A 22,795-nucleotide genomic window follows, 5' to 3' on the forward strand; every position below is an offset into this window, starting at 1 on the left:
CCGCTGGAACAAAACATATTGACACTTTTATTATATCTACGTATGTATATATCTATGTATGGGGAGAAAACCCACCATCAATTCAAGGTCCTATTAATGTACCGTGGGTAGACTTCAAGTAGATCCAAAGTAACAGAAGAACCAAAAATGGGTGGGTGAATCCACAAGCATAGTCATTCCACGTCATTCCTTGTATGGCCTCTTGGAGACGCTAGGTAGGAATTTGGAATGGCCAGAGCTGTTTTGTGTGTATTTTCATTTGCGTTTTCCATTTTATACCTCAAAATGACTCTTTTACTGTATCTTATGATCTCTAATCAAACGACAACGAGTATGGCTACTGATATTAGCAGAAAGATATGGCCAATTTGTCGCTTCAGGCAAATCCTGAATATTCGTCTTTTTACTAAAATGGTGCCTCAAACAACTGCTTGCTGTGCATAAGGGAAATGCCGGCCCAGTTTATCGAAGTGTTATAAAAGTTGCTCGAACACATTTTTCTTTCGCATTTGGTCTCGATTAGCCCTTATAGTAATAACTCGATATAAACCAACTTTATTTTTATTTTCGTTACATTATGTCGAAGCAAAAACAAAATTTATATTTGGATGAAATTAATGTGAATAAAGGTGAGGCTTCTAAACCATTAACTTCCAAATTTTATGATGAATAATATGTTGGACGCGGATATGTTAGGAAATTAGAAGAAACGGAGGGTGTGTAAAGATTTTGTTAGTTGAAATTTAAAAATCTAAAACACGGTTTTATCATATTCAATACTTAAAAATTAAAATAAAGTAATGGTGTTTGCACAGCACGTCGTCACACCGTAGAGGAGATTAATTTAGTTTTTTTTATTGATTTGAAGACTTCTTAAAAATTACATTATATCGTGGTAAAAGTTGTTTTATGTCGAATTACGTTATATCGAAGTCGAGGTTGCTTTATATCGAAGTATTACTGTTTTACGATTTGTCATCGTAAATAAAACACTAAAAGTTCTATTGTTCGTAAGAATACAAGTATTTTATATTACAAAAAAAATTTGTTGAATGCATTTATCATACATACTATTCGATTCTACAGGCTATTTTTATATGTATTTAATAAAGGTTGCACCTCCAGATATGTAATTCAGAATTAACTTCAATATTTATTAGGCTTATTAAGATCTGTTCGTGTAAAAATTCTACATATTACATTAATTGCTAACGGGAGCGAGAGAGCGAAATTAAGTCGAATTATCTAGCAAGTGCCCATCAATCGACCTCCAGCTTTCGAAAGCTTCCCGCTAAACCGTAGGTGCTGTTATCCGCGCTGTCAACTGAACAAGCATTCAGGTTCTGCTTCAATGACCGTATCGAACCGTTACGTGCCGCGTCCGAGTACATATGCAGATGGACCGACATCTCGTCGTCTTTCAGCAGTGTCGCTCGGTACGCCTCCACCTCATCCCGCCATAAGCGAATCATTTCCGCTATCGGCATAACCCCACCGTACTCTTTTGGTAGTAGACTTTTATCCATCTGAATATCCTTTATGTCCGTGTAAAGCCGAACACGATTTCTGAGTTTTTCCGATATTAACGAAAGTCCCCAGTCGACGGCAATTTTCAGCGCCGGATTGATATTGCAACCGTGCATTTCCCGATGTCTCATGGGAACCAGACGCTCACCATTTTTAGCCAGCCTAACCGCCTCTTTGATCGTGAATAGGGTCAAATATTGCAATCCAATTCCTGTTCCAACGCCAGCATGAACCACTCCGCGTATTTGGTTTTCCTCATCGGCCATTAGAGTTTCCACACAAATGCCAGCCAATCTAAGCATATCGGCGTTGATGAATTCGTTCATGTCGAACACTCCAGGCCGATAAAAGATCACTCTCCGCCCATTCTTGTCGCGCTGCGGCAGTGCAAACATAAACCCCAGATTTAGCAGCTTCGACAGACTCGGTTGATGACAGTCCAGATTTTTGAAAAGTAATTCGTCCTTCGCGTGTTTCAGCAAAATATACCGCTCTATGTTCTCCTGCACAACCGGTATGCAAAACTTTTTAGCTCGTAAGAATTTCAGCAAAAACACGGAATCTGCAAGGAGGAAGAATGAAGCATTAGCATAAGGCTTACAGTTATGTTACTAATTTTTCGGCTAGACCCATTCGGATTTTGGCAATGCGAGGATTCTTCTCGGCCCATTCGCGAAGAATCTTCAAAGCGTGCTCTCGCCGGTCATCCGTTTCGCCCAGCTCATCCTCAGCCAACTTGCGCAGCTCATCCGAGAAGGAAAACACGTAGTCATCTGGCGGACTGATGGCCTTGGTGTATTTCATTTCTGCGAAAAAGAGAGATAGTGTTGAAAAATGAAAAATAGATCTAAGACTTCGAAACAAAAATATGATAGTAAACTAGCGCAGAATATTCTGTATCTTTTGGATTTTAACCGAATCAACAATTAGCTCAATAATGTCTTTGATATCATAGCAAAGAACTTTGCGACGGCGGAAGCAACCTATGTCAGCCTGAATACAGAGTCTAGGAGGGTTGGCCTAAACCCTAAATGCGTCGAAGGCCAAATAGCTGAAAGGAAGAGGCTCAAGGAGACATAAACGACTAAAACTTTTGAAAAATTCATTTTTTTTTATTTCAGATTTTAATTCTGCAGTCTTTTCCGCTTATTTTGATACTAATTTTGTAACGATCCAACCACGGAAAGTGGCCGAAAAACGATCATACACATAAGCGTTCCAGGTCGGCATAGGACAACCTCGACGGAATAAAACGTCGCTCCTGAAAAACCACGATTTTCAAACTTTATGTACCTTTTTCTCAGAAACTACACAACGTATTGGAACAAACTTTGTTTTCTTTTATTGGTAGTAGCATGACAAAGATTTTTATAACTTTTGAGCTTCGTAAACGAAACACAGCCAGAGAAAAAAGAAAAAGAAGACAAAATTTTATTTTTCCAACTATCTTTTCTGCTTCTTTTTCGTTTTTCTCAAACTATTTCGTTTACAAAGCTCAAAAGTTATATAAGTTTTATTTGACGGCTGGGTACATCATTTTAACAAAATAAAATTAAAAATGAAGATAAATATGGATTCAAAATAGCAAAAGTTGTTTGAATGCTACAAATGTACGGTTTGAACGCGCAGGTAATATTTGATTAGTTACAATTTTCACAACCAATCTTTTTTATTTTCCAGAAGTCCGAAACGATACAGATATTTTGAAATGTACTTTCTGCCAACAATTTATGGTTTGGTTTTAGGATTCTGTAGATGATTTTCGGTGTATGAATAATAAAGCATTCAATATTTCATTTATTTTGCCAGTTTTTTATTAAAAAAAAAACAAAAAATTAATATTTCTGCTGAAAATAATCAACAAACTGTTGTCAAATTCCAATTACTGATTAATCAGCAAATCAACTCTGTGAGCTGAATTTTCAGCAAAATTTTGACGTTTCAATTTACTGAGCATTTCAGTAAAATATTTTTACTGAATTCATAACTGAAAATTCAGCTTGTCAAAAATCAGTCAAATTTTGCAAACAAAAATCAAATAACTGATATTCAGTAAAGAATTTATTTGCTGACTATTTCAGCAAACCGTTTTCCTGAAAGTAATTCCAAATTTTGGTGTGTAGTACAGTAAATACAAGAAAATACAACTTAGCTATATTCAGCAAAATTGTAGATAAGTAGCTCTACAAATGCATCGTAGGGAAATGTCCCCGGTTATGAAACAGGTTTTGTTTTTTGGCCATAGCTTTTGATAGGATCATCCAATTTTAAATCTTTTTGAAGCATTGGAAAGTTTAAACGGTTATCTTTTTGCCAAAGGAAGTATATGGTTTTACTTTAAAACACAAAAGTTATAGCAAAATTTCAAAACATTGTTTTTTTGTAGCTAAATAAAGTGTCTCCGGTTGTGAAACACCTCAAGAAATCTTTAAAAAAGAAAAGAAAATATAGATATAGATATATAGATCGAAGGAAAATCAAAAATTAAAATCATTTATTCATAGAAAATACTAAAAATACAAAATCATTAATCAATTTCATCGTTTAATCGTCTAAATCTGAATCGCAAAAAATGCATGTAAAAAAACAAACAGTCATTGACGCATTTGAAATGCGCTTTCCTGTTACATGTGTTACAAGGAATTGAGTTTTTGCTAAACCCAAATGAATCCTGCTGCCATAAAAAATTGAAGTAATGTATGATCATTGAAGTATAAAATGATTGATTATCTAGATGTTTCACAACCGGAGAACTCGACTATTTCATAACCGGGGCGGTGGTCATGTTGCAAAAAAATTATGTAATAATTTTTATGTCAATTATTTCACCTAAAATTTGTCTATGTGATGAAATAAAGGTCCATAACTAAGGTTATATGCCTTTACCTCACCTTTTTTATCTCATTTGGTACACAAAATAATCAATTGCAAAACACGCAAAAAACTTTTTTGGGTGCTTTTTCAAGCACTTTTCCTACAAAGCATTGTAAATGTTGAAGTTTAACCGTTATTTGTTCAAAAGTTACACTACTATGACACTAGACGTTAGTAGTTACTTGACAGCACTAGGATGATAATAAAAAGTACGGGTGTTTCACAACCGGGGCCGTTTCACAACAGGGGACAATCCCCTAGAACTTTTTCAAATTCTGCTTGGCCGGAGATGGTCAAATGACTGTGAAATGAGTCAAAATGATCGTGCCATCATCATCAGTGCCTGTTCAGTATTCATCAAATTGGAGACCTTGGCGCAAAACGGCGTAAGATGCCCCTATGATTTTTGAAAACTAGACAAAATTTCCTGGGTTGCCACATGCACAGATTATTCTGTGTTTAACAGATATTTGAAATAAATCGCTTGTACAGAATCTGCATGCATAGAATACAGATTTTCGCCAAATTACACAGATTAAACAGATTTTTGAGCTTTTACATGAGAGTGAAAGAGACGGAAATAGTTAGCTAAATGGTACTCCGTCTTTTTCATTCTCATTGTTTTGCATTGGACAGATTTTTGCACAGATATTTTTCCTTGCTGTACAGATTGCCAGATTTTTCCAACAAAAAACACAGAATTATATGTGGCATCCCTGTGTACGGATAGTATCGAATGCCGACAACATTGCATAAAGTTCTGATATAGGGGAAGACGGGGTAAGACGGCCCCCCTAAGCAAATAAATTGCTAGCATAAAATGTGTACGAAAATTCACCTTTTTTTGTTCCACACATGGAAAAGCATTCATTTATCTACCATTAAAAATTATATAAAGAATTAATTAGTCTATTTTTCCGTGATTTTTCATCAATTTTCGAAACGTCTAAAAATTACTCGTTCACAACCAGGCGGGGTAAGAAGGACCACCAAAGGGATAAGACGGCCCATGGCGGAGTAAGGCGGATTGTGGCAGATTTGAAGGTTTCTTTGAGTTGTAAACACAATTTCAATATTATTAACTAAGTAAGGACAAGTTATTAAGGGGTTTTAGGTACATGCTAAAAGAAGGTATAGTTTAATTTAGAGACCTGCTAAAAGAAGGAATTTTACTACTAGTTCAATTTTGAAAATAAGAGTAGACGTTATTTTACTCCACTGGTTTTTATTTACTCTTTTCTTGGCGTTATTTTGTTGATTTGTCAGCAGGACTTTTACTCTTTGAATACGCTTCACTTTAGGTGAAGGCAAAGAGGGCAACACATTAAATGAGCCGTTAAGTGACTTTTGATCATCGAATTTTGATTCCGTTAGATCCAAATTTACATTGATTTTATTATTCGAATGGCACTTGTTGGCTTCTTTTGACGTGGGAGGCTCTGTGTTAGACAGGATGATCTCAGATGCAGTAATAATTTTTATTACAGGTGTACTCTATTTCGAAAAAGACACTGATGAAGCCTGCAAGTCGTAAACGAAATGCGTATTTGTCAGAATAATAAAAAAAAGTTAGCCAAATTCAACAGGAAAAAAGTTGGTTTTTTCATTAAATATTTTTAAAATCTGTTAAGACACTAAACAGAAGAACTTTGGGCAGTTAGGAACACTATAACCTATGGCCCTTTTACCCCGTGAAAAATGGCCCGTCTTACCCCTAGTTGACAATTTACATTATTTTGCTTTTATCTCTCAATCCGTACTATTCTATATACCTGTTCCGCCACACACAGAACAATTGCCCAATTAAAGTCAGTGGTAAGAGAAACGACAAAATACATAGCTTTTTTTTGCTGAATAACCTTAAATTTGTTGCTGCTGAAATTATATCGCATGAAGACACTGCGAACGAAAAGTTTGTTTTGATTCTAGTTTTGACGTTGGATACGGCCGAGTGCCACAGGTTGTCTCGAAAGTGTTTAGATAGTCTAATAAACAAAACATACTGGGGCATTTGTAGAAAATTTAAGGATTTCTTGGCGAAATCGATGTGGTCCCGCCGGGCCTTCTTACCCCTTGTTACCCTATGGTCATGAAATAATTAATAAAGCTATGCTGCCAATTGGTCGGATGTCTGAGAAAGTACAGGAGCATGCTAAAAAAGAAATACGGCATCTAAAATTTATTGGATGTGTTTAACCGGTTGCTATTTTCGTTAGATTCTATTATTTCCGGGCTCCGCGCGAAACGGACCGGAACAATGATTCATCCGAAGATGTTAAAACATTTTTGAAGTTAAAAGAGGATAATAGCGATTAGTGATGTCCGTTAATCGTTAAATTAATTCAACTAATCGAATAACGCATGGAATATTCGAATAATTTTCAATCGAACACCACTGGCTCGAATAGTTCAATTAACAACTATCATCGATTAATCGGTAATCGAATCATTGAAAATTTCGGACAACATCACTAATAGCGATTAGACCAAACTCGTGTTTTTAATGGTTTTATCGCGGCCTAACACGCTAACGGACGAACAAGGAACAACGTCACACGCAGTACCTTGCAAGTCGTAAGGGCCAGCATAGTGCCGTCGTCTTGAAAGTAAAAACAAGTTAGATTAAAACTTCTCGGTCGGTGGTTATCTACAGTAGATGGAGGAAGAGGCACAATTTGTGTCTAAAACCCAACCAGACGCATCGCTACCTTGATAAGTGTGTTTTGCAGTCTTCTTTTGTCCAGCGCCTCAGTGGTTCATAGGTACACGGGTATCAGTAAACCACATGCCCTGGCGGGTGTTGTGGGTTCAAATCCGGTTATAATCTTAGATTATAGCTTGGTTCGATCCATGCACCTTCCAGCATTGGACAAAAGGTAGAAGTCATAACGACTACTTGTTAAGCGTAGCTACCACCCCGACCCCCTCACCTTCCCGTTCTTTTCCCGCCACTCCAAAAAATTTTCATTACTTTCTTCTACCGTCCCTTCATCAATTGCAGAACGCCAGAACCACCGTTTCTAAAAAATATTAATGATAGCAATTGGAATGCGCGACGGCGCATTCAAGCGGGAAATCGGGCCTACTTTGTCCTTCGCAAAACACTACGATCAAGAAGCGTACGCCGCCGTATGAAGCTGACAATGTACAAAACCCTCAGTAAACCTGTAGTTCTTTATGTACTTGGAGACATGACACTGCTCACAGAGGGCATACGCAAACGCACCCCTGCCGTGTTCGAGTGGAAGGTACTGCAGACGATATTTGGTGGAATACAAACTGATAGCAGAGAGTAGCGGAGGCGTATAAATAACAAGCTGCAGAAACTGCTTCGAGAAATTCTCATCGTGCATCTGGCGAAAGTCGGTAGGCTACGTGGGTCGGACCCGTCGTAAGGATGCAGTACGACAGTGCGACGAAAACAGTTCTCTGCTACAGACCCACCGGAACCAGGAACAGGAGGGCTCATTGCCAGTTTCACGAAAAGATGCAGTCGCTTATCTATGTTTACTCTACTATACCTATATAGGCTAAACGAGTAAGATGGCTCGTAAGTGATTTGAGTTGCGTAATAAAACATTCCGATGACAGTGAATGTTTTAGTTTTTCGAATCTACCTGCATTTTTTAACATTTCAATATCATTACATACTGTTTACAAGTTAAAATAAAACGTGACAATATGAGCCCTTAGCATGCTATATTTTTCAACCATCAACATCACAACAACATGTGTTATTCATTCTTTTACATACATGTTTTTTTTATGCTCTTTTATTATACTGGCAGACTAACTTGTTCGTGAAAGAAATTGGCTGGAGATAAGACATTACGAATTATTTTAGTTTGTTTATACATTTTTATACTAATAAACTATTTATTTTTAGCACTGTGAACAATGTTCATCTTTAGTTCTCAGTTTCAAATTTGAACTTGAAGTTAACTCTCTCAGCTATGAGCGGTTTAGCTACGAAAATGTCTTACATTATCCCCCTCAAAATTAATCTTGTTTTTTTTTTCAAAATGAGTCTCCAGTCTTTACACTTCTTAGTTAGTTTTAAATTCAACTCGACGTCAATCATTGGGCAACATGCACCAGCCGCTAAACTGATGGAATGGACGCTAGTACAAAATATATGAAGTAAAGTCCGTTACAGCTATACAGCTAATTCATTGTTTGGATAGAATAAACCAATAAACCAAAAGCACTTATAGCTCACCATATGCTGTCACTCAAAGCTCAGTACAATCTAAGGGTCTGTTGCAATTCTAGACAAATCAGCCATGTAAGCACCAGAACAGGTGCAAATGTCAAAGGGATATGCAATTTTGATTGGACATAAATTAAAATTTATGCCCGTAAAGATTGTATTGCAAAATCAGCTCTCCCTAGTGCAGCCTTTCCTAGAAGCCGTTGATTGCCACCCGAGCTAAGATCGTATTGCACTTGAAACACCTTCTTTTGTTGTCCTGCCTGTCGAGACGCTTGAAGCTCACCAGAGACGGTCAGAATTGCATACTTGTGCATTAAATTGCATCTTTCGCGCAGTCACTGGTGTGTTACGTAATGACGACTCCACAATCGTCCACGGTGTATGTGGCAACACGCGGGCCCTTGCAAGTGGAGGATACCGGTAACCCACATGTCGCATTTCTGCTGATTAATCACCCGCAGCAGAAGAAACAACAGAGAGCTCAAGACGACCACACAGCAGTCACTCGATGAACTTCACCGCGACATTCCGGTCGATGGCATTATTTAATGTTGACTTCTGGCACTTTGTTGTTCAGCCATGTTTTATACGCAAAAAGCACGCAACTGGCTTTTTCAAGAGCGAAGGTCACGTTAAACTTTTTCTAGGGGAGTCTCACGTGCGGTCGAAAGCGAAAGTTGTCCGCTGGAAACGATCTAAATAGTTACATTCTCCGTCTGTAACGGAGTAAGCATTGAAAATCGGAACTCCCCAAAATATCATTTACTGAATGAACCAAATCACTGCCGAATGAATGAATACTAAAACAAGTTTAGCCGCAAGGCGATTCGATTCCAAAAACCGGTCAAGATCATTTCGGTTACGAGACCTTGGAATCGTGGTAACGGTCCTTTACGATAGAGCTACTGCAAATTTAACCCACAAATCTGGCTCGTTTAGTAAAATAAATTCGAATGCATCGTATTTTCGCTTAGGCAATGACCCGAAACTGGTTATCGAAAATTTCGCAAATACCACATTGGCTATCTAGCGCGAATCATAAAATGATAAATATCATTATGAGCTATGTTTTAGTTTTAGCAATTGAGCTATGCAAAATTGCAAACTAATCCAACCTCATTTCAATTGACACGGAGTTTTTTCGTTCGAGCATTTCATAAATGAAATAGTTTATGATATAAAAAGCTCAATGGCAACAAAAAATGCCATGTGAAAAAATTCCAGGACAAATTATACAAAACTGAAGCGTATTTGGTCCTTACATGATAAATGAATTTTGCAATTATAAAATAAATTATAAAATTAATGCAATATTTATCATAAGAAGATTAATATAAGCTTCAAAAATTTTTTTAAAATGTGGTCTAAAGGTAAAAATGATGCCTTTTGAGCCAGCCATAAGCTCTCAGCAGTAAGGAGAGGGCACCATAAGCTCCGAGCACTAGTGCGGGAAACCTTATATCCTAAATCTGTAATCCCGAAATATTATTGTTTAGCTCGTAGAACATCTTTCGACTTTCCTGTTGTTCAGCTCATTCAAAAGGGATGAAGCTATAAACCCACTCGAGTGACTCTCTATCGCGGTTCATCGCAAATCATCGACACATAAATCTTCCCCGTCAACATTTTGCACTAAACCTTGAACAGCCCGTGTGTGTGTGCAAAGAGTCCCGCCTTTCGTACCTAGTACTTTAGCACTACACCCTTCAGTACTAAGCCAGCCGACGATGTCGGAAGATAAATATTGACAACAAATTGCTGCACTAGGCATGACCCTGGCCATTTAGGTGCATCACATCGTCGTTTCTGGTGCTAATCGCCGGTTCAGCAAATGTTTAATTGAATATTGCACTTGTTTGCGCCGTTCACGGCGAGGCTGCATGGCAATATAAATAATTTTGTTATTATTTGACTAAGCCTTTGTTAAGATATTATTTTCTGTTAAAATTTTTTAAATTCAGACAGTTGCCAATATATTGTTTGTCGAATTTACTTTTACATAGCTTTTGAGATTGAGATTTTAAAACATTAACTAGTCGAACAATTTTTTAACCACAAATTTAATTACATTATGCCTCAAAAGACGCTGTAAAAAATTAAAAAAAAATATTTCAACTAACCTTAGTTATTTCCTGGCACGATTCTAGATACTGCTTTTTTGAACTACGAACCGTTCGCAGAGTGGCACTACTCTCGACTGTTGATCACTTTCTTTGTCCACGTTGGTATGTTTATCTGCCGATTATATCCTTCACGGCTTTGCGAAAAGAAAAATGTTCAAGGCTATCGAAAATATTCGTATGTAGAGCAAATGTTGCAACGACCAACACTCGATCACTACCTCCAGGCGCGGTTTGGTCAAAAATAAAACGATCTGCCGGCGCGTGCTTCCACCGCAAGACTGATCTGCGATCACGGCTGTTGTCGCTCGACAAGCCCCGGAGAAGATAGGCGTATAGTAGGACTGACTAGTTTTTGTACCTTTTGTTGTGTTTCTAGTAGCAGTCACTTTGTTGGAATATACTGAGAACAGAGCGTGTTTATAAATGCCAGCCAGTAGGAGAAATACTATCCAATTTGTCGTCACCGCATTTCAGCTGGTTTGGTTAGCTTGAGGCTTTTGGTTGATTACAGGACAGCATATGTGCATTTGTGTCTCTTCCTAAGTTGCAACTTAATTTAAAAGCATTTCTAATTTTACCAGAAATGAGCAGCAAGATTTAAATCGAATACGTTTACTCTTTACTTACTCTCGATATAAGATAATATATCATCACAAAAAGTTGTCTTATATAGAAATTGTCTTGTATCGAATTATAACTTTTTCAATTTGTTTTTTGCATTAGCGGTTGCCAATTTCGCCCTGTGTTGTGTGTTTACGTTTATTAAACTATTTATCACTGTTTGAATTGGAACTAGCTGATTGTTCGATCTTACTTGGGGTTCCATTATCTCTACTTGAACATCTGTTATTGTAACAAAAATACATATTTGAATGTTTCTATCCTTGGTTAGCTCCTCCCTCCTGTTATCCTCCAGCCACTTGTAAATTTGTCATCTTTTCGGTAATCCCTATAAAGCGAGACAAAACCTTTTTTACGTTTTTGAACCTCCCTCTTGTCAATGGCCATCCAATTCTTCCCTTTCAGAAATCTCTTCTTGTCGTCCAATTACATGGACAACTGCTATTGTTCCGAATGCAAACGATAAGCAAAGCTTCACCCATTTAAATCTTCCTTCCTCTTGTAAGAAACCGTCTCTCCCTTTTTTAAACACCTGTGCTGTTTCCATTGGCGTAGCTAGAGGGGGTGCCTGGGGTACCAGGCCCCCTCCAGAAATTTTTCTCATTGGAATTGGAAACCGGGAAAAAACTCAGTATATATGTTCCCGCTGTTTAGATATTTTCTTTTTTACTAGGCATCGCAAAAACGTAGTTGTCGTTGTCGTCAGTAGCTTCGTAGCCACCCCGGCTCATGCTGTTTCAAGCGTTCGTCTCCATTCAACTACACCTTGGGCCACTCGTCGCAAATTTCCCACTCACAGAAGTCGCAAATCACTTTCGACCTGGTCGAGCCATCACGTTGAGCATCCATGTTCCTGATGCTGATGCAGTTGTTAAAGAGAACTATTTTCGTCGCACTGTAGCCTACTGATTTTCGCCAGATGACGATGGCAATCTCTCCAAACAGTGTTTGTAGCTCATGATTCATACGTCTCCGTTACTCTCAGTTTTCAGTTTGTACTCCGCCAGATATCGTCCGCAGTACCTTCCGCTCGAAAATAGCGTATGCCTAGCGTTTTGCGAAGGGCTAAGGAAGCCTAATTTCCCGCTTAAATGCGCAACTAGATCTTCTTACTAGTGTTGTTGTCCGTGTGCACCAGCAATCCCAAATACACGAACCCATCTGCCACGTCTACTTCGTCGCCATCAACAGTTACCGTCCGCGAGAGGCACGCGTTTGTTTCCTTTGAGTATTTGGTCTTGGCCTCATTTACGTTTAGAACACTTGTCCTAGATTCCGATTTCGTCGGATCACCCCTTCAAGTGCGATGTTGAATAGCATGCACATAAGCCGTCACCTTGTCCCAACTTTCGCCGCGTCTCAAAGTAACTCGAAAGTATCCCCGAGATGCATACGAAACACAACACTCTCTCCAATGTAGCTCCTCTCAGTTGCGTCAGTTTATTCGGAAAACCGTGTTCGTGCATTATCGGCCATAGCTGGTCTCGATCGACTGTATCGTATGTTGCTTTGAAATCAATAAAGATGTGATGCGCGGCAGGTTGTACTCCCGACATATCCGGTAATTGCGCGGACCCTCATCAAGCCCGCCTGGTACTTTCCTACAATACCTTGTGCTATCGGTGACAGCCAGGGTAACAAGATCATAATCAAATTTTTTTTTGGAAGGCACCCCCTAGGCCTCCTCCAGAGAAAGTTCCTAGCTACGCCAATGGCTATTTCTTTTATGTCATTGTATGTAAAACATGTGTGCCAAGTTTGATGAATAGCCGTCCAGGGGTTCCGCAGTTATGTTATGGCGGAACATACGTTCCTACTCACGTTCTTCGCGCTTGCTATTGGCTACTTCCATGTCAGCTCACTCTTCTGTCACGTGGCCACTTATGAGTAGGTTTGCTCATTAAAAATCCCTATAACGAAAGCGAAGCAAGACTTTTTGCAAGACTATATATAAATACATAGTATAAAGGTATAGAAAGGCGTGGAACTCTAATCCACTAAAAACCTCACTGCTCCTGGCCCAAATCCTCCCGGGACCGCGGCTAGGCATTACTTCGAGAGGAGGGCATGCCTATGCACTACTCCGCTACCTGTCGAGACGTGCACCGATGGCGGGATGGCGACCAACTTAACGTCCATCTCTTCATTTTTTTTTTGCGTAAGTGTAGCTAGCATCGCGACCGCATTCACGAGGTCTCAATGGGTAGAGTTGATACGTGAGCCAAATCAGCAGTGCCATCAGCAGTGGTGGATTTCTCCACCTGTCGAGACGTGACCTGATAAGGAAGTGCCCTTCAACATAACGTGCATCCCGCACAGTCAACATCGAAGAATTTCTTCAATTGCCACTCTGAATATTGTTCATCTAGGTACAGGGACTATTTTGGAAAAGATCCCATTCACCTCACATATGACTCCGTCTAGGGTTTTACCGCACCCAGAATCGCGTTGTCATATGCCGCAGCCAGATGTTAGAATACAGGACTATTGCTGGACTAACGTTGCCCCGACCCTATTGATTCAATCTGTGTGTCATATGCAGCCTTGAGACGTCCATTCAGTCGGCCACATTGTTCTCTATATGCTCATCACCACTCCATCGAAGCTAGGCGTTGCCGGCTTGCTGATCTGCCCTCCATTTTCGCTGCAGCTCAACCAGAATCTTTGAAATCGATCTATTGACATTGTATCAAGTGCCCTCATCTAGACACATTTTCTCAACAATGTTGTCTACGTTTAGAGCGAACATATCCTCGCGCACCGCTTCAAACCTGGGGCAGACAAAGACCACATGCTCGGGTGTTTCTTCAACATCGCCACACTCCGGACAGAAGGGTGGCCTTGCTTGCCCGAATCGGTGTAAATACTGTCTGAAGCAACCGTGTCCCGAAAGAAATTGCGTCAGATAGAAGTTCACTTCTCCGTGCTTCCTGTTCATTCAGGCTGAGAGTACCGGTAGTAGCCTATGCGTCCATCTTCCGTTAGTCGCGCAGTTCCACTCTAGCTGCCATTTCGCCATTGACTCCGCTCTCATAGCTTTACGAATTGCTCTGATATCCTTCCGCTTATAACATTCGTTGTCTTCTGCCAAAATGATATATATCTGAATCATTCTAGCTATGACGCAGACCGCTTCCGAAGAAATAGTTCTGTACGCGCTCACGACCCGCTTTGCCATGAGCCGATACGTACTTTACAATCTCTTCTTATTCCGCTGGGTTTAGGGCGCTGCTATCCAAGCAGGTCCACCGTATCTCAGTATCGAAGAGGATACACTGGCTAGCATACGCCTTTTGCTGCTGTTTGGACCAGAGTTGTTTGGCATAATTTTGGCCAGTGCGTTGATCGCTTTTCCCGCTTTTTCGCAAGCGTAGTTGACATGGTAGTTGAAATTTAGCCGGTCGTTAATCCATATACCTAGGTGTTTCAACCTCCGCTGATTGAGCTGCCTTGCAGTTGCTGACCACCAGTACTTCCGTTTTGTGTTGGGTTATTTGCAATTTCACCCCTTGCATCCAGCTTCCGACTATGTCTATCGACTCGGCTGCCAGCATTTCTATCTGTTCCAGCGACTCTCGTGTTACTACTACTACGATATCGTCGGCGAAGCCAGTGATCTCCGCACCTCTAGGCAAAATAAGTTTTAGTACACCGTCGTACATACAGTTCCAGAGAGATGGACCCAGGATAGAGCCTTGCGGGACTCCGGCTGTAGTCCTGATCGTCCTCTGTCCCTTGTTTGTCTCGTAAAACAGAACCCGATCCTCGAAGTAGCTTTTCAAAATTCTGCACAAATAGTCAGGGACCCTCATTCTTTGGAGCGCTATAGCAATAGCTTTCCAGCTGGCACTGTTGAACATGCTCTTAACGTCAATCGTTACAACTGCACAGTATCGGTTACCCCTACGCTTCTGTTTGGACGCCTTCTCAGCTCTTCTCGATCACTGTGCAAATGGCGTCCACCGTAGATGTTTCTTTACGAAACCCAAACTGTCTCTCTGAGAGTCCGTGATCACCCTCCAAGCATACCGTCAACTTGTTCAAAATGATCCTCTTCAGTAGTTTTCCACGCGTATCCAGCAGGCATATGGGTCTATACGATGCTGGATCTCCCGGAGATTTCCCTGGTTTAGGCAACAACACCAGCTTCTGTATCTTCCACCTCTCTGGGAAGTGGCTTTCGTCTAAACATTGCTGTATTACTGTCCTGAGCATGTTTGGGTACATCTGCACTGCCGCTTTCAAAGCCACGTTGGGGATTCCATCCGACCCAGGTGCTTTCTTCACTCTCAGTTTGTTACAGCTGCTATTAGTTCGTCGTTGGAAACCTGTCTGTGCTCAACGTCGCCGCATTGCACTTCGTCAAACGGCGTAGGTGGCGAGAGGATCGGATCATGCTTTGGAAATAGCTCCTCAACAATGGCTTTTAAGTTGTCGGGACACCTTTCAGTTTGTATCCTTGGACCACTGAGCTTCGCCATCACTACCAAGTTTGGTGGAGAACGGTCAAGACGTTCTGGAGTTATACATATGTTCCCTTTTATATATATAGATTAGAATTAAAAGGAAAAATCTTTCTCTACTATAAATGGTAGCTTAAACATTTGTTTTTGTAGATAAGACCAAACATGCTTAAACTGTTATAAATTTCAACGCAGATATTTATATTATTGGAAGGCACGATTCGGATTTTTCCACAAATTTCAGTAAATGTCGTTACGTATTGAAGTTTTTAAACAAAAACGTTTTGGGGAATAGCACAAACTGTCCAAGTTCTAGGATAAAGGTAAATGCTCAGTTATAAAGTCATATGCAAAGTATTTTTTTTTAAGTTCTTTCCAACGTAATCCAAAGATTGATTCATTTGCAGATCAAACAGCTTTTATTATTGACAATAAATATATATATAACAGAATTTGCCCTAATTAGCACGATTAACAGTTACACGCCGCAGCGTGGAGCTCATTTCGCGTCCATAGCACAGCGAAAGCCTAAATTTCCAGCTGAACTGTCTTCCGTGTTCTGCGACCTTGCCGCACATCGGTACCGGTAGCAGTACGATTCATGACACAGATAAGATCCCCCCTTTTTGACCCGATTGGGAGGTTTCGAATCATCCCGTTCGTCCCACAGATCCGCAGTCCACTCCCAAACGTTGCCTACGATGTTGAACAGATTGAACGAGTTCTGTGGGAACCGATCAACAGGGCACGTGCCGTCGAAGCCATCTTCAGCCGCATTTTGCCCTGGAAATTCGCCCTGCCAAATATTCATGTAGTGTTCATTCTTAGGCAGCAATTTGTTTCCCCATGGAAAGAGCTTTCGCTTTCGTCCACCACGGCAGGCCACTTCCCATTCGGTTTCTGAGGGAAGACGTTTACCCTGCCATTTGCAGAACGCTACGGCATCGTTCCAGGACACGTGCACGACCGGGTGGTCGAGACGATGCTTGATACCTTTTGTGATATCTCCTTCGGGGTAACGCCAGTTGGCGCCCTTAACCTTGTACCACCACGGAGCAGCAGCAACACGATAATCATGGTACTCTTTTCTCGTGGCAGCATCTAAAAAACCTTGAAAGACGAAGCTGTCTCCGAAACGCTCACCTTCGGTAACATAATTTGTTTCATCGGCGAACTCCTTGAATAGGCCATTGGACACTTCATACCGATCTATATAGAAATTTTCCACTGTTTCTTCCCGTTCGGGGCCTTCTCGGTCGGAAGGGAAAAATGGTTCGTTTGTGCCAACGTAATACTTCCCACCAGGAATCAAACTCATCGTTTGCAGCATCCCAGACAAACTGTCATCAGCAGTGTTACGTTGACGTTTTTCCCGACCCGGAAAAATCACCCGATCGGTGGGCGTGCCTTCATCTTCGCTGTTTCGCTTGAGGTTGTTGCAACCGCAATCCGCCAAAATCAGCAATGGCAGTGATCCGAGTAAGATCAGTACGGTGCGATACACAGAGCTTACTGATGCCGCAGTAGTCATGAAACCTGGATAATTGAAAATCGTCACATTATTGTGTGCAGCAAAAAATCGACATATAGGTATCTGAATAACAAGGTGTTGCGAAGATAGCCTGACTGATAAACCTCAGGTCACTATTCGTCACTACACTTATTGCATATACAATAAGCACAGATACTATAATTGTTGTTGATAAACATTTCTTTTGTATTTGTATGTATTAATAATGGGTGCAGTCTTAGATTATTAAAGGAACAATACAAACCGTCTTTAATAATATAAGGTGCTCTTTTCAGTTTAAAACAAAAGAAAAAATATCTACTGAGCAGCAGTAGAGCTTAAATTTTTTTTAGATAAAGCCAAAAAGCCTACATGCTACCTTTCGTTACTCGAAACTTGCACTTTTTGATTATATTCGACAGGCTCCGCAGCCAGATGAGAATACAAAACAATTGCTGGGCTAACGTTGCCCCGACCCTATTGATTCTAACAGCCTCTCAGAACCGAGAATACGACGTTTGGCTTGTTATTTAGTACCAGCGTTGTATCTCGAAGCTAACAGGGAGATCTAAGACTATAATAGCACATAATAGTTTAAACTCCGTCGCCAGTAGATAGAGCTGACGACGTACTTTTTACACACGTTCGACGATGCCGGGGGAGGACATATGTAGCTATTTGATAATCTAAGAAGCAATACTTTTATAAATTCTTGGAAAGTCTAACGACTGAGTTACTAATCAATTGCACCTGACCAAATCAATTTTAGTTTTAGAAGGCAATTCGTGTTTAGCTTTGGTTTTCAATTGCTTTGGAATCTACTAGTCTAAATCTACTTAAATCACAGTTAATTCTGTCATTTTTGAAAATAAAGGATCTGGTATTTTCGTTATGAAGTCTACCTACTTTATTATAGCTCTAAAGACACATACAAATTCGTTCGTAAGAGGCTAGGCCAAATTCTAATTCTGCCGGTTACTTGTTATTATTATAGGTAATTTGATAATTACACTTGATAACGTATTGATACTCAGGTTATTTCAAGCGATTCTAATACCTTTAATTACATTAGCGATAGCGATGAAGTTTTCGGATGACACCCTTGCAACTTATTATTTTCGCAAACCACCGGTTCTACTCTGCCATATCTGCGGTTCAACTTGATTCATCTAATTCACTAAAGCAGTAGGCGAGTTTCAGATGAAAATTCTCTAAAAATATAAACTTAAGACTGCGAAATAATTCAAACCGTTCAAAATTATAAAACATAAGCAGATGGATTGTTTACAAACCGGATTAGCACTTCAGCAGACGGGACACGGGAGACGACTGATACACAAAGTTGCCAGATATTTTAAGCTTAAATTATTGAATGAAAAATGCAGAAAATAATTCACCAGTAAATTATTAAACGCCTCTGTATTTTAATTTTCTTTTAATATCTGTAAAAGTTCTGCATGTTCTATATACCCAAAATTGTCTGTCAAAAAAGACAAAAAAATTGTATAGATCATAAAGCCTGAAACTGCGAAAGCAATCAAAGAAAAGACCGAAATTCGTCTTGTTAGGGTCGTTTAGACGTTTAGAATGTTGTATACGAAATTGAAGACGTCCATAATAATTAGAACACCACGAAGGACGTCGTTTGAACAACTGGAGAGTGAAAATAATTATTTGAAAGAAAAATTAGCTTTGAAGCTAAATTGAATCATAAAAGAATCATTGATTAAAATAGCAATGATGTTGACTGCGAGAAATCTGGCGTCGACTATGGACAACCCCATTGATAAAATGCTAATCGTAAATCTGCCAGTCTGAACTTAAGCTCCTAAAAGTAGACAACCCACTTCGCACTATACAGTAGAACCTTGCGTTAGAACGTTACAAGGTAATAAATTGCATAGACGAAGTAATAGATTTATCAGAAAGTAGTTTTTTGCCTGTATCCTATATAAACAGGAAAATTAAAATTATTTTTTTCAATTGTTTTATTCAATATTGCATATTGCAAGCTTCAATGAGTATGACTATTTTGCTGGAATATGCAATAATGCTGATGCCTGTGCTCGAACGGTTCGAAAATACCTTATATTACTTTGGATTTTTAACACAAAATAATCGGAAAAATACGCATTAGCTTGACTATTTTACATTTAAATCCATCTTATCGAAAAAAGCATTTATAGAAGCGTATGAGTATCATCTGTATCTGAACAATTATGCTGATTCGCATCTCAAACCATATATTGATTTTTTTACAATTGTCATGATCGATTCTAGATTTAAATTCGAGATATATCTTCGTCAAGGGAAAATAACCTGCTTGTTTACGAACCGGATGCAATACGTATAAAGTCGGTTAAACTCGGACTGAAATAAATAGCCTATCAACTAACAAATCACAACGTTTATATTTCCATCAAATATTTTGCAACCATGATAGATCGTCTTCCACCGCCGGTTCGGAGAGCTTTTCTTTTTTAAGTTTCTTCGACGGTGATGGTTTCTCATGCTTAATGAGCATCGGTACAGCATCGCCTGACGAATAACCAGCCGCCAGTGGATCAGGACTATCCTGCCGCTTCCGTTTCTTACTTTTACCGGAGCCATTTTCGAGGTCAGTTTTGATGTTTTTACCGTTTTGCAAGTACCACATGTTGGCACGCTGCTGAGCAACGGAAAGTGCCTTTCGAACGTGTTTCGGCATTTTCTGTGCCGGTTTGTAGTGCAAACCCAGCAATGGGTGTCGCTCTCGGATGACTTCGGGAAAAGGTACTTCATCTGTTGTAAGTTCCGGTTTAATTACACGTGGTACTTGAATCTTTTCCAGGCTTTCCCGAATCTGAATTGTTCCTTTAGGTATGAAAGACTTGAGTTGTTTTCCAACTAGAATAGTTACCGGATTATTGGCAGAATTTCCGGACACATATGCTTCTAGTTGTGATCCGGCAGAAGCAGACTCTATTTGGCTAACTTTATCAAGCAATGGAATGCTTATTTCTGCATTAAGCAAGACTTTTCTAGCATCAATGGAAGTTGGACAGGTGACCAGATATAATTCATCATCGGGGTCAGTAAGGTCAATATCGACATTGTACCGAGGTTTACTTAACCGAACATTCGAAAATTTGTTCAAATATTTTTGCATTGAATTGTCTAAGGACCGTGATGCTGTGCTTGACTTAGGTAACTGTTCGATCTTATCAGAATGGTCCGATTCACTCGATTGATCTTCTAGGTCCCCTTTAAATCTGCCATGTGTAGCAATCTGCGTAGACGCAGCCAACGGTGTCGAAGGAATTCCATTATCGCTGTCTTTTGAAGAAAATTATTACTATTATATAAAGCACAACATAATCCTATAGTTTACCGGAACTTGTACTGGAACTCTGGTGTTCTATTTTTACCATTTTTCCGCTTTATAGTGTGAATTACAGGAGCTCTAAAAATTCAAAAACAAAGTCGACACTCGTACTCGGTATTATTTACCATCATTGAAACTAATGAGACAGCATGGTGGAGGTGGACTGTCAATGATAGCTAGGGATGGGAGAATTCAGCTGCACATCGATAATACTATGGTTATATCGATAATCGTTATGGTTTGCCCGCTGCAATTATCGATATTTCATTCGATATTTGTCGACTAACATTTGAAAGGGGCGGATAAGCCAACTGTCAAACAGAACGAGTGAGATTTCATTTTCCTATGCTGCTTCAGCAAAAAATAACTCTCACTCGTTCTGTTTGACAGTTGGCTTATCCGCCCCTTTCAAATGTTGGTCGACATTTTTGTTTTTGCCCTTTTCTCCTTAATTCTTTTGCAAGTTCTTTTGTATTCAGCTTTCCACTACTGTGTTACCTGACTCACTGCGAATATGCGTTGTGTTCGCGGGATCGTGTTGGTTCGAGGTTGTATCGAAAATATCGTTAATCTTGGTCACTAAAAATAACGTACTTAAACGTTATATTTCAAGTGCCACTAGTACGCCATAATTGTATTATGAAACTGAATTGTTATTTATGTAACTTTTTACAAGTTAAATGCAATAACAAAAGCACAACATGTCAGCACTGCGTTTCACTCAAATGCCAGCAGTCTGATTTGGGCCCGCTGTCAAATTTTGAGCCCAGGATATGCTGTCGCTGACGTTCACTGCAGCTCGATATAGAGATGTCGATGGGGTGTTCGAGTGTAAAAATGTCGACCAACATTTGAAAAGGACGGATGAGCCAACCACAAACTAACAGACGTAACACTTCGAACAAATTTTCTAACAAAACATCGTTTCATTGACACCCCTAAAACTTGGAAAAAACACTAGCATCACCTGGTGCAGTCTTCGCGCTACGCAGAGTAGGTTGCTATAAATTTAGCAATGCTATAAATTTACTTGTATAATATCTGACATCAGCGCCAGCGCAGGCGAGCGGCGTTCTCGCGCAGCGACTGTTGTTTGAGTCTTGGCTTAAGTGAAAATTTGAAATGATCGTTTTTATTGACGATGGAATGAGGCTTCAGTGTTACGTCTGTTAGTCAGTGAGCCAACTGTCACACAGACCGAGCGAGGGATGCTGGAGCAGCATAGGAAAATGAACTCTCACTCGTCCTGTTTGACAGTTGGCTTATCCGCCCTTTTTAAATGTTGGTCGACAAATGTAAATACTGTTTAGTTTTCGCAGAACAGCTGAAGAGGAACATATTGCCCGTTTCTTTGGTAACAAAACGCGCTGCTAACTTTTTTGATAGCTTGAAATCGTCGCAGAAAGAATCTGCTTGGGTGTATGTAAGTTATAAGTATATATTATGCTTGTCTAGCGCGTAAGCTATTGATTTACTTGACAAAATAAACGATATTTGCCCCCGCGACGAATCTGGCGACGGTTTCGCCCGCGACGGTTATAATTCATCGCGTACGAAAGGGTGGGAAATTGATAATATTGCAAATTGCATTCAAAACGCGAAATGCAAAAATCTTGTAAACAGTTTGCAAGTAAAATCCCAGCGGCGAGCTGTCAAATATTTATGTCAACTTATTGCGGGTGTCAATCCCAATAAATTTACATATGTAATTGACAGCTCGTTGCTGGGATTATACTTGCAACATGTCTGCAAGTTTCTTGTATTTCGCATTTTTGCAATTTGCAATAATTGAACGGATAAGAAGATTTATGGATTGTATTTAGCTTCGTAGTTTTTGCAAAATTCGGGGAGAACATTCAAATACGCAACGGAAAATTTCTTATTAGGCCGAGACGCTGTTCGAGAGCAAACTTGGCCACGGTTCGACCTAAATGAAGTTAATGTTTGCCTCTGAGTGCACTCGAGTGTTTATTTCGCACGATTGTAAAAAGTATTTTGAGCCGGTGCTTTCAGGAAATTAGGGCCACAAACCACAAAAGTTTGCAACCGTTCAATTAAGTTCTTCTTCAGCTGCTCTGCAAAACTAAACAATGTTTACGT

At 39.7% G+C, this 22,795-nt stretch overlaps 3 protein-coding genes across 5 annotated transcripts; all 3 read right to left on the reverse strand.

The window, feature by feature from the left end:
- Positions 1 to 1,075: 1,075 nt before the first annotated feature.
- LOC128745265 (alpha-tocopherol transfer protein-like) lies at positions 1,076 to 10,988 on the reverse strand. The gene is made up of 3 exons (XM_053842293.1): positions 10,735 to 10,988; positions 2,157 to 2,333; positions 1,076 to 2,089 (listed from the first exon to the last, which is right to left on the reverse strand). The coding sequence occupies exons 2-3, from the start codon at positions 2,329 to 2,331 to the stop codon at positions 1,260 to 1,262; spliced, it is 1,005 nt and encodes a 334-aa protein (XP_053698268.1). The 5' UTR covers positions 2,332 to 2,333; positions 10,735 to 10,988; the 3' UTR covers positions 1,076 to 1,259.
- Positions 10,989 to 16,249: 5,261 nt separating this feature from the next.
- On the reverse strand, positions 16,250 to 18,648 carry LOC128744033 (formylglycine-generating enzyme). 3 transcript variants are annotated; one of them, XM_053840784.1, is made up of 3 exons: positions 18,624 to 18,648; positions 18,389 to 18,562; positions 16,251 to 17,357 (listed from the first exon to the last, which is right to left on the reverse strand). In XM_053840784.1, the coding sequence occupies exon 3, from the start codon at positions 17,350 to 17,352 to the stop codon at positions 16,321 to 16,323; it is 1,032 nt and encodes a 343-aa protein (XP_053696759.1). In that variant the 5' UTR covers positions 17,353 to 17,357; positions 18,389 to 18,562; positions 18,624 to 18,648; the 3' UTR covers positions 16,251 to 16,320. The 3 variants fall into 3 exon arrangements, with proteins under 3 accessions (XP_053696766.1, XP_053696759.1, XP_053696752.1); XM_053840791.1 differs by lacking the exon at positions 18,624 to 18,648 and having other exon boundaries at positions 16,250 to 17,357; positions 18,399 to 18,615; XM_053840777.1 differs by lacking the exon at positions 18,624 to 18,648 and having other exon boundaries at positions 18,389 to 18,615.
- A 1,102-nt stretch (positions 18,649 to 19,750) lies between these two features.
- On the reverse strand, positions 19,751 to 20,804 carry LOC128732514 (uncharacterized). Its single transcript, XM_053825780.1, has 2 exons — positions 20,702 to 20,804; positions 19,751 to 20,646 (listed from the first exon to the last, which is right to left on the reverse strand). Exons 1-2 carry the CDS (start codon positions 20,739 to 20,741, stop codon positions 19,751 to 19,753), a joined length of 936 nt encoding a protein of 311 aa, XP_053681755.1. The 5' UTR covers positions 20,742 to 20,804.
- Between the last annotated feature and the right edge of the window lie 1,991 nt (positions 20,805 to 22,795).

Source organism: Sabethes cyaneus, chromosome 1, assembly GCF_943734655.1.
Source record: "Sabethes cyaneus chromosome 1, idSabCyanKW18_F2, whole genome shotgun sequence".
In the NCBI taxonomy this organism is placed as follows: domain Eukaryota; kingdom Metazoa; phylum Arthropoda; class Insecta; order Diptera; family Culicidae; genus Sabethes; species Sabethes cyaneus.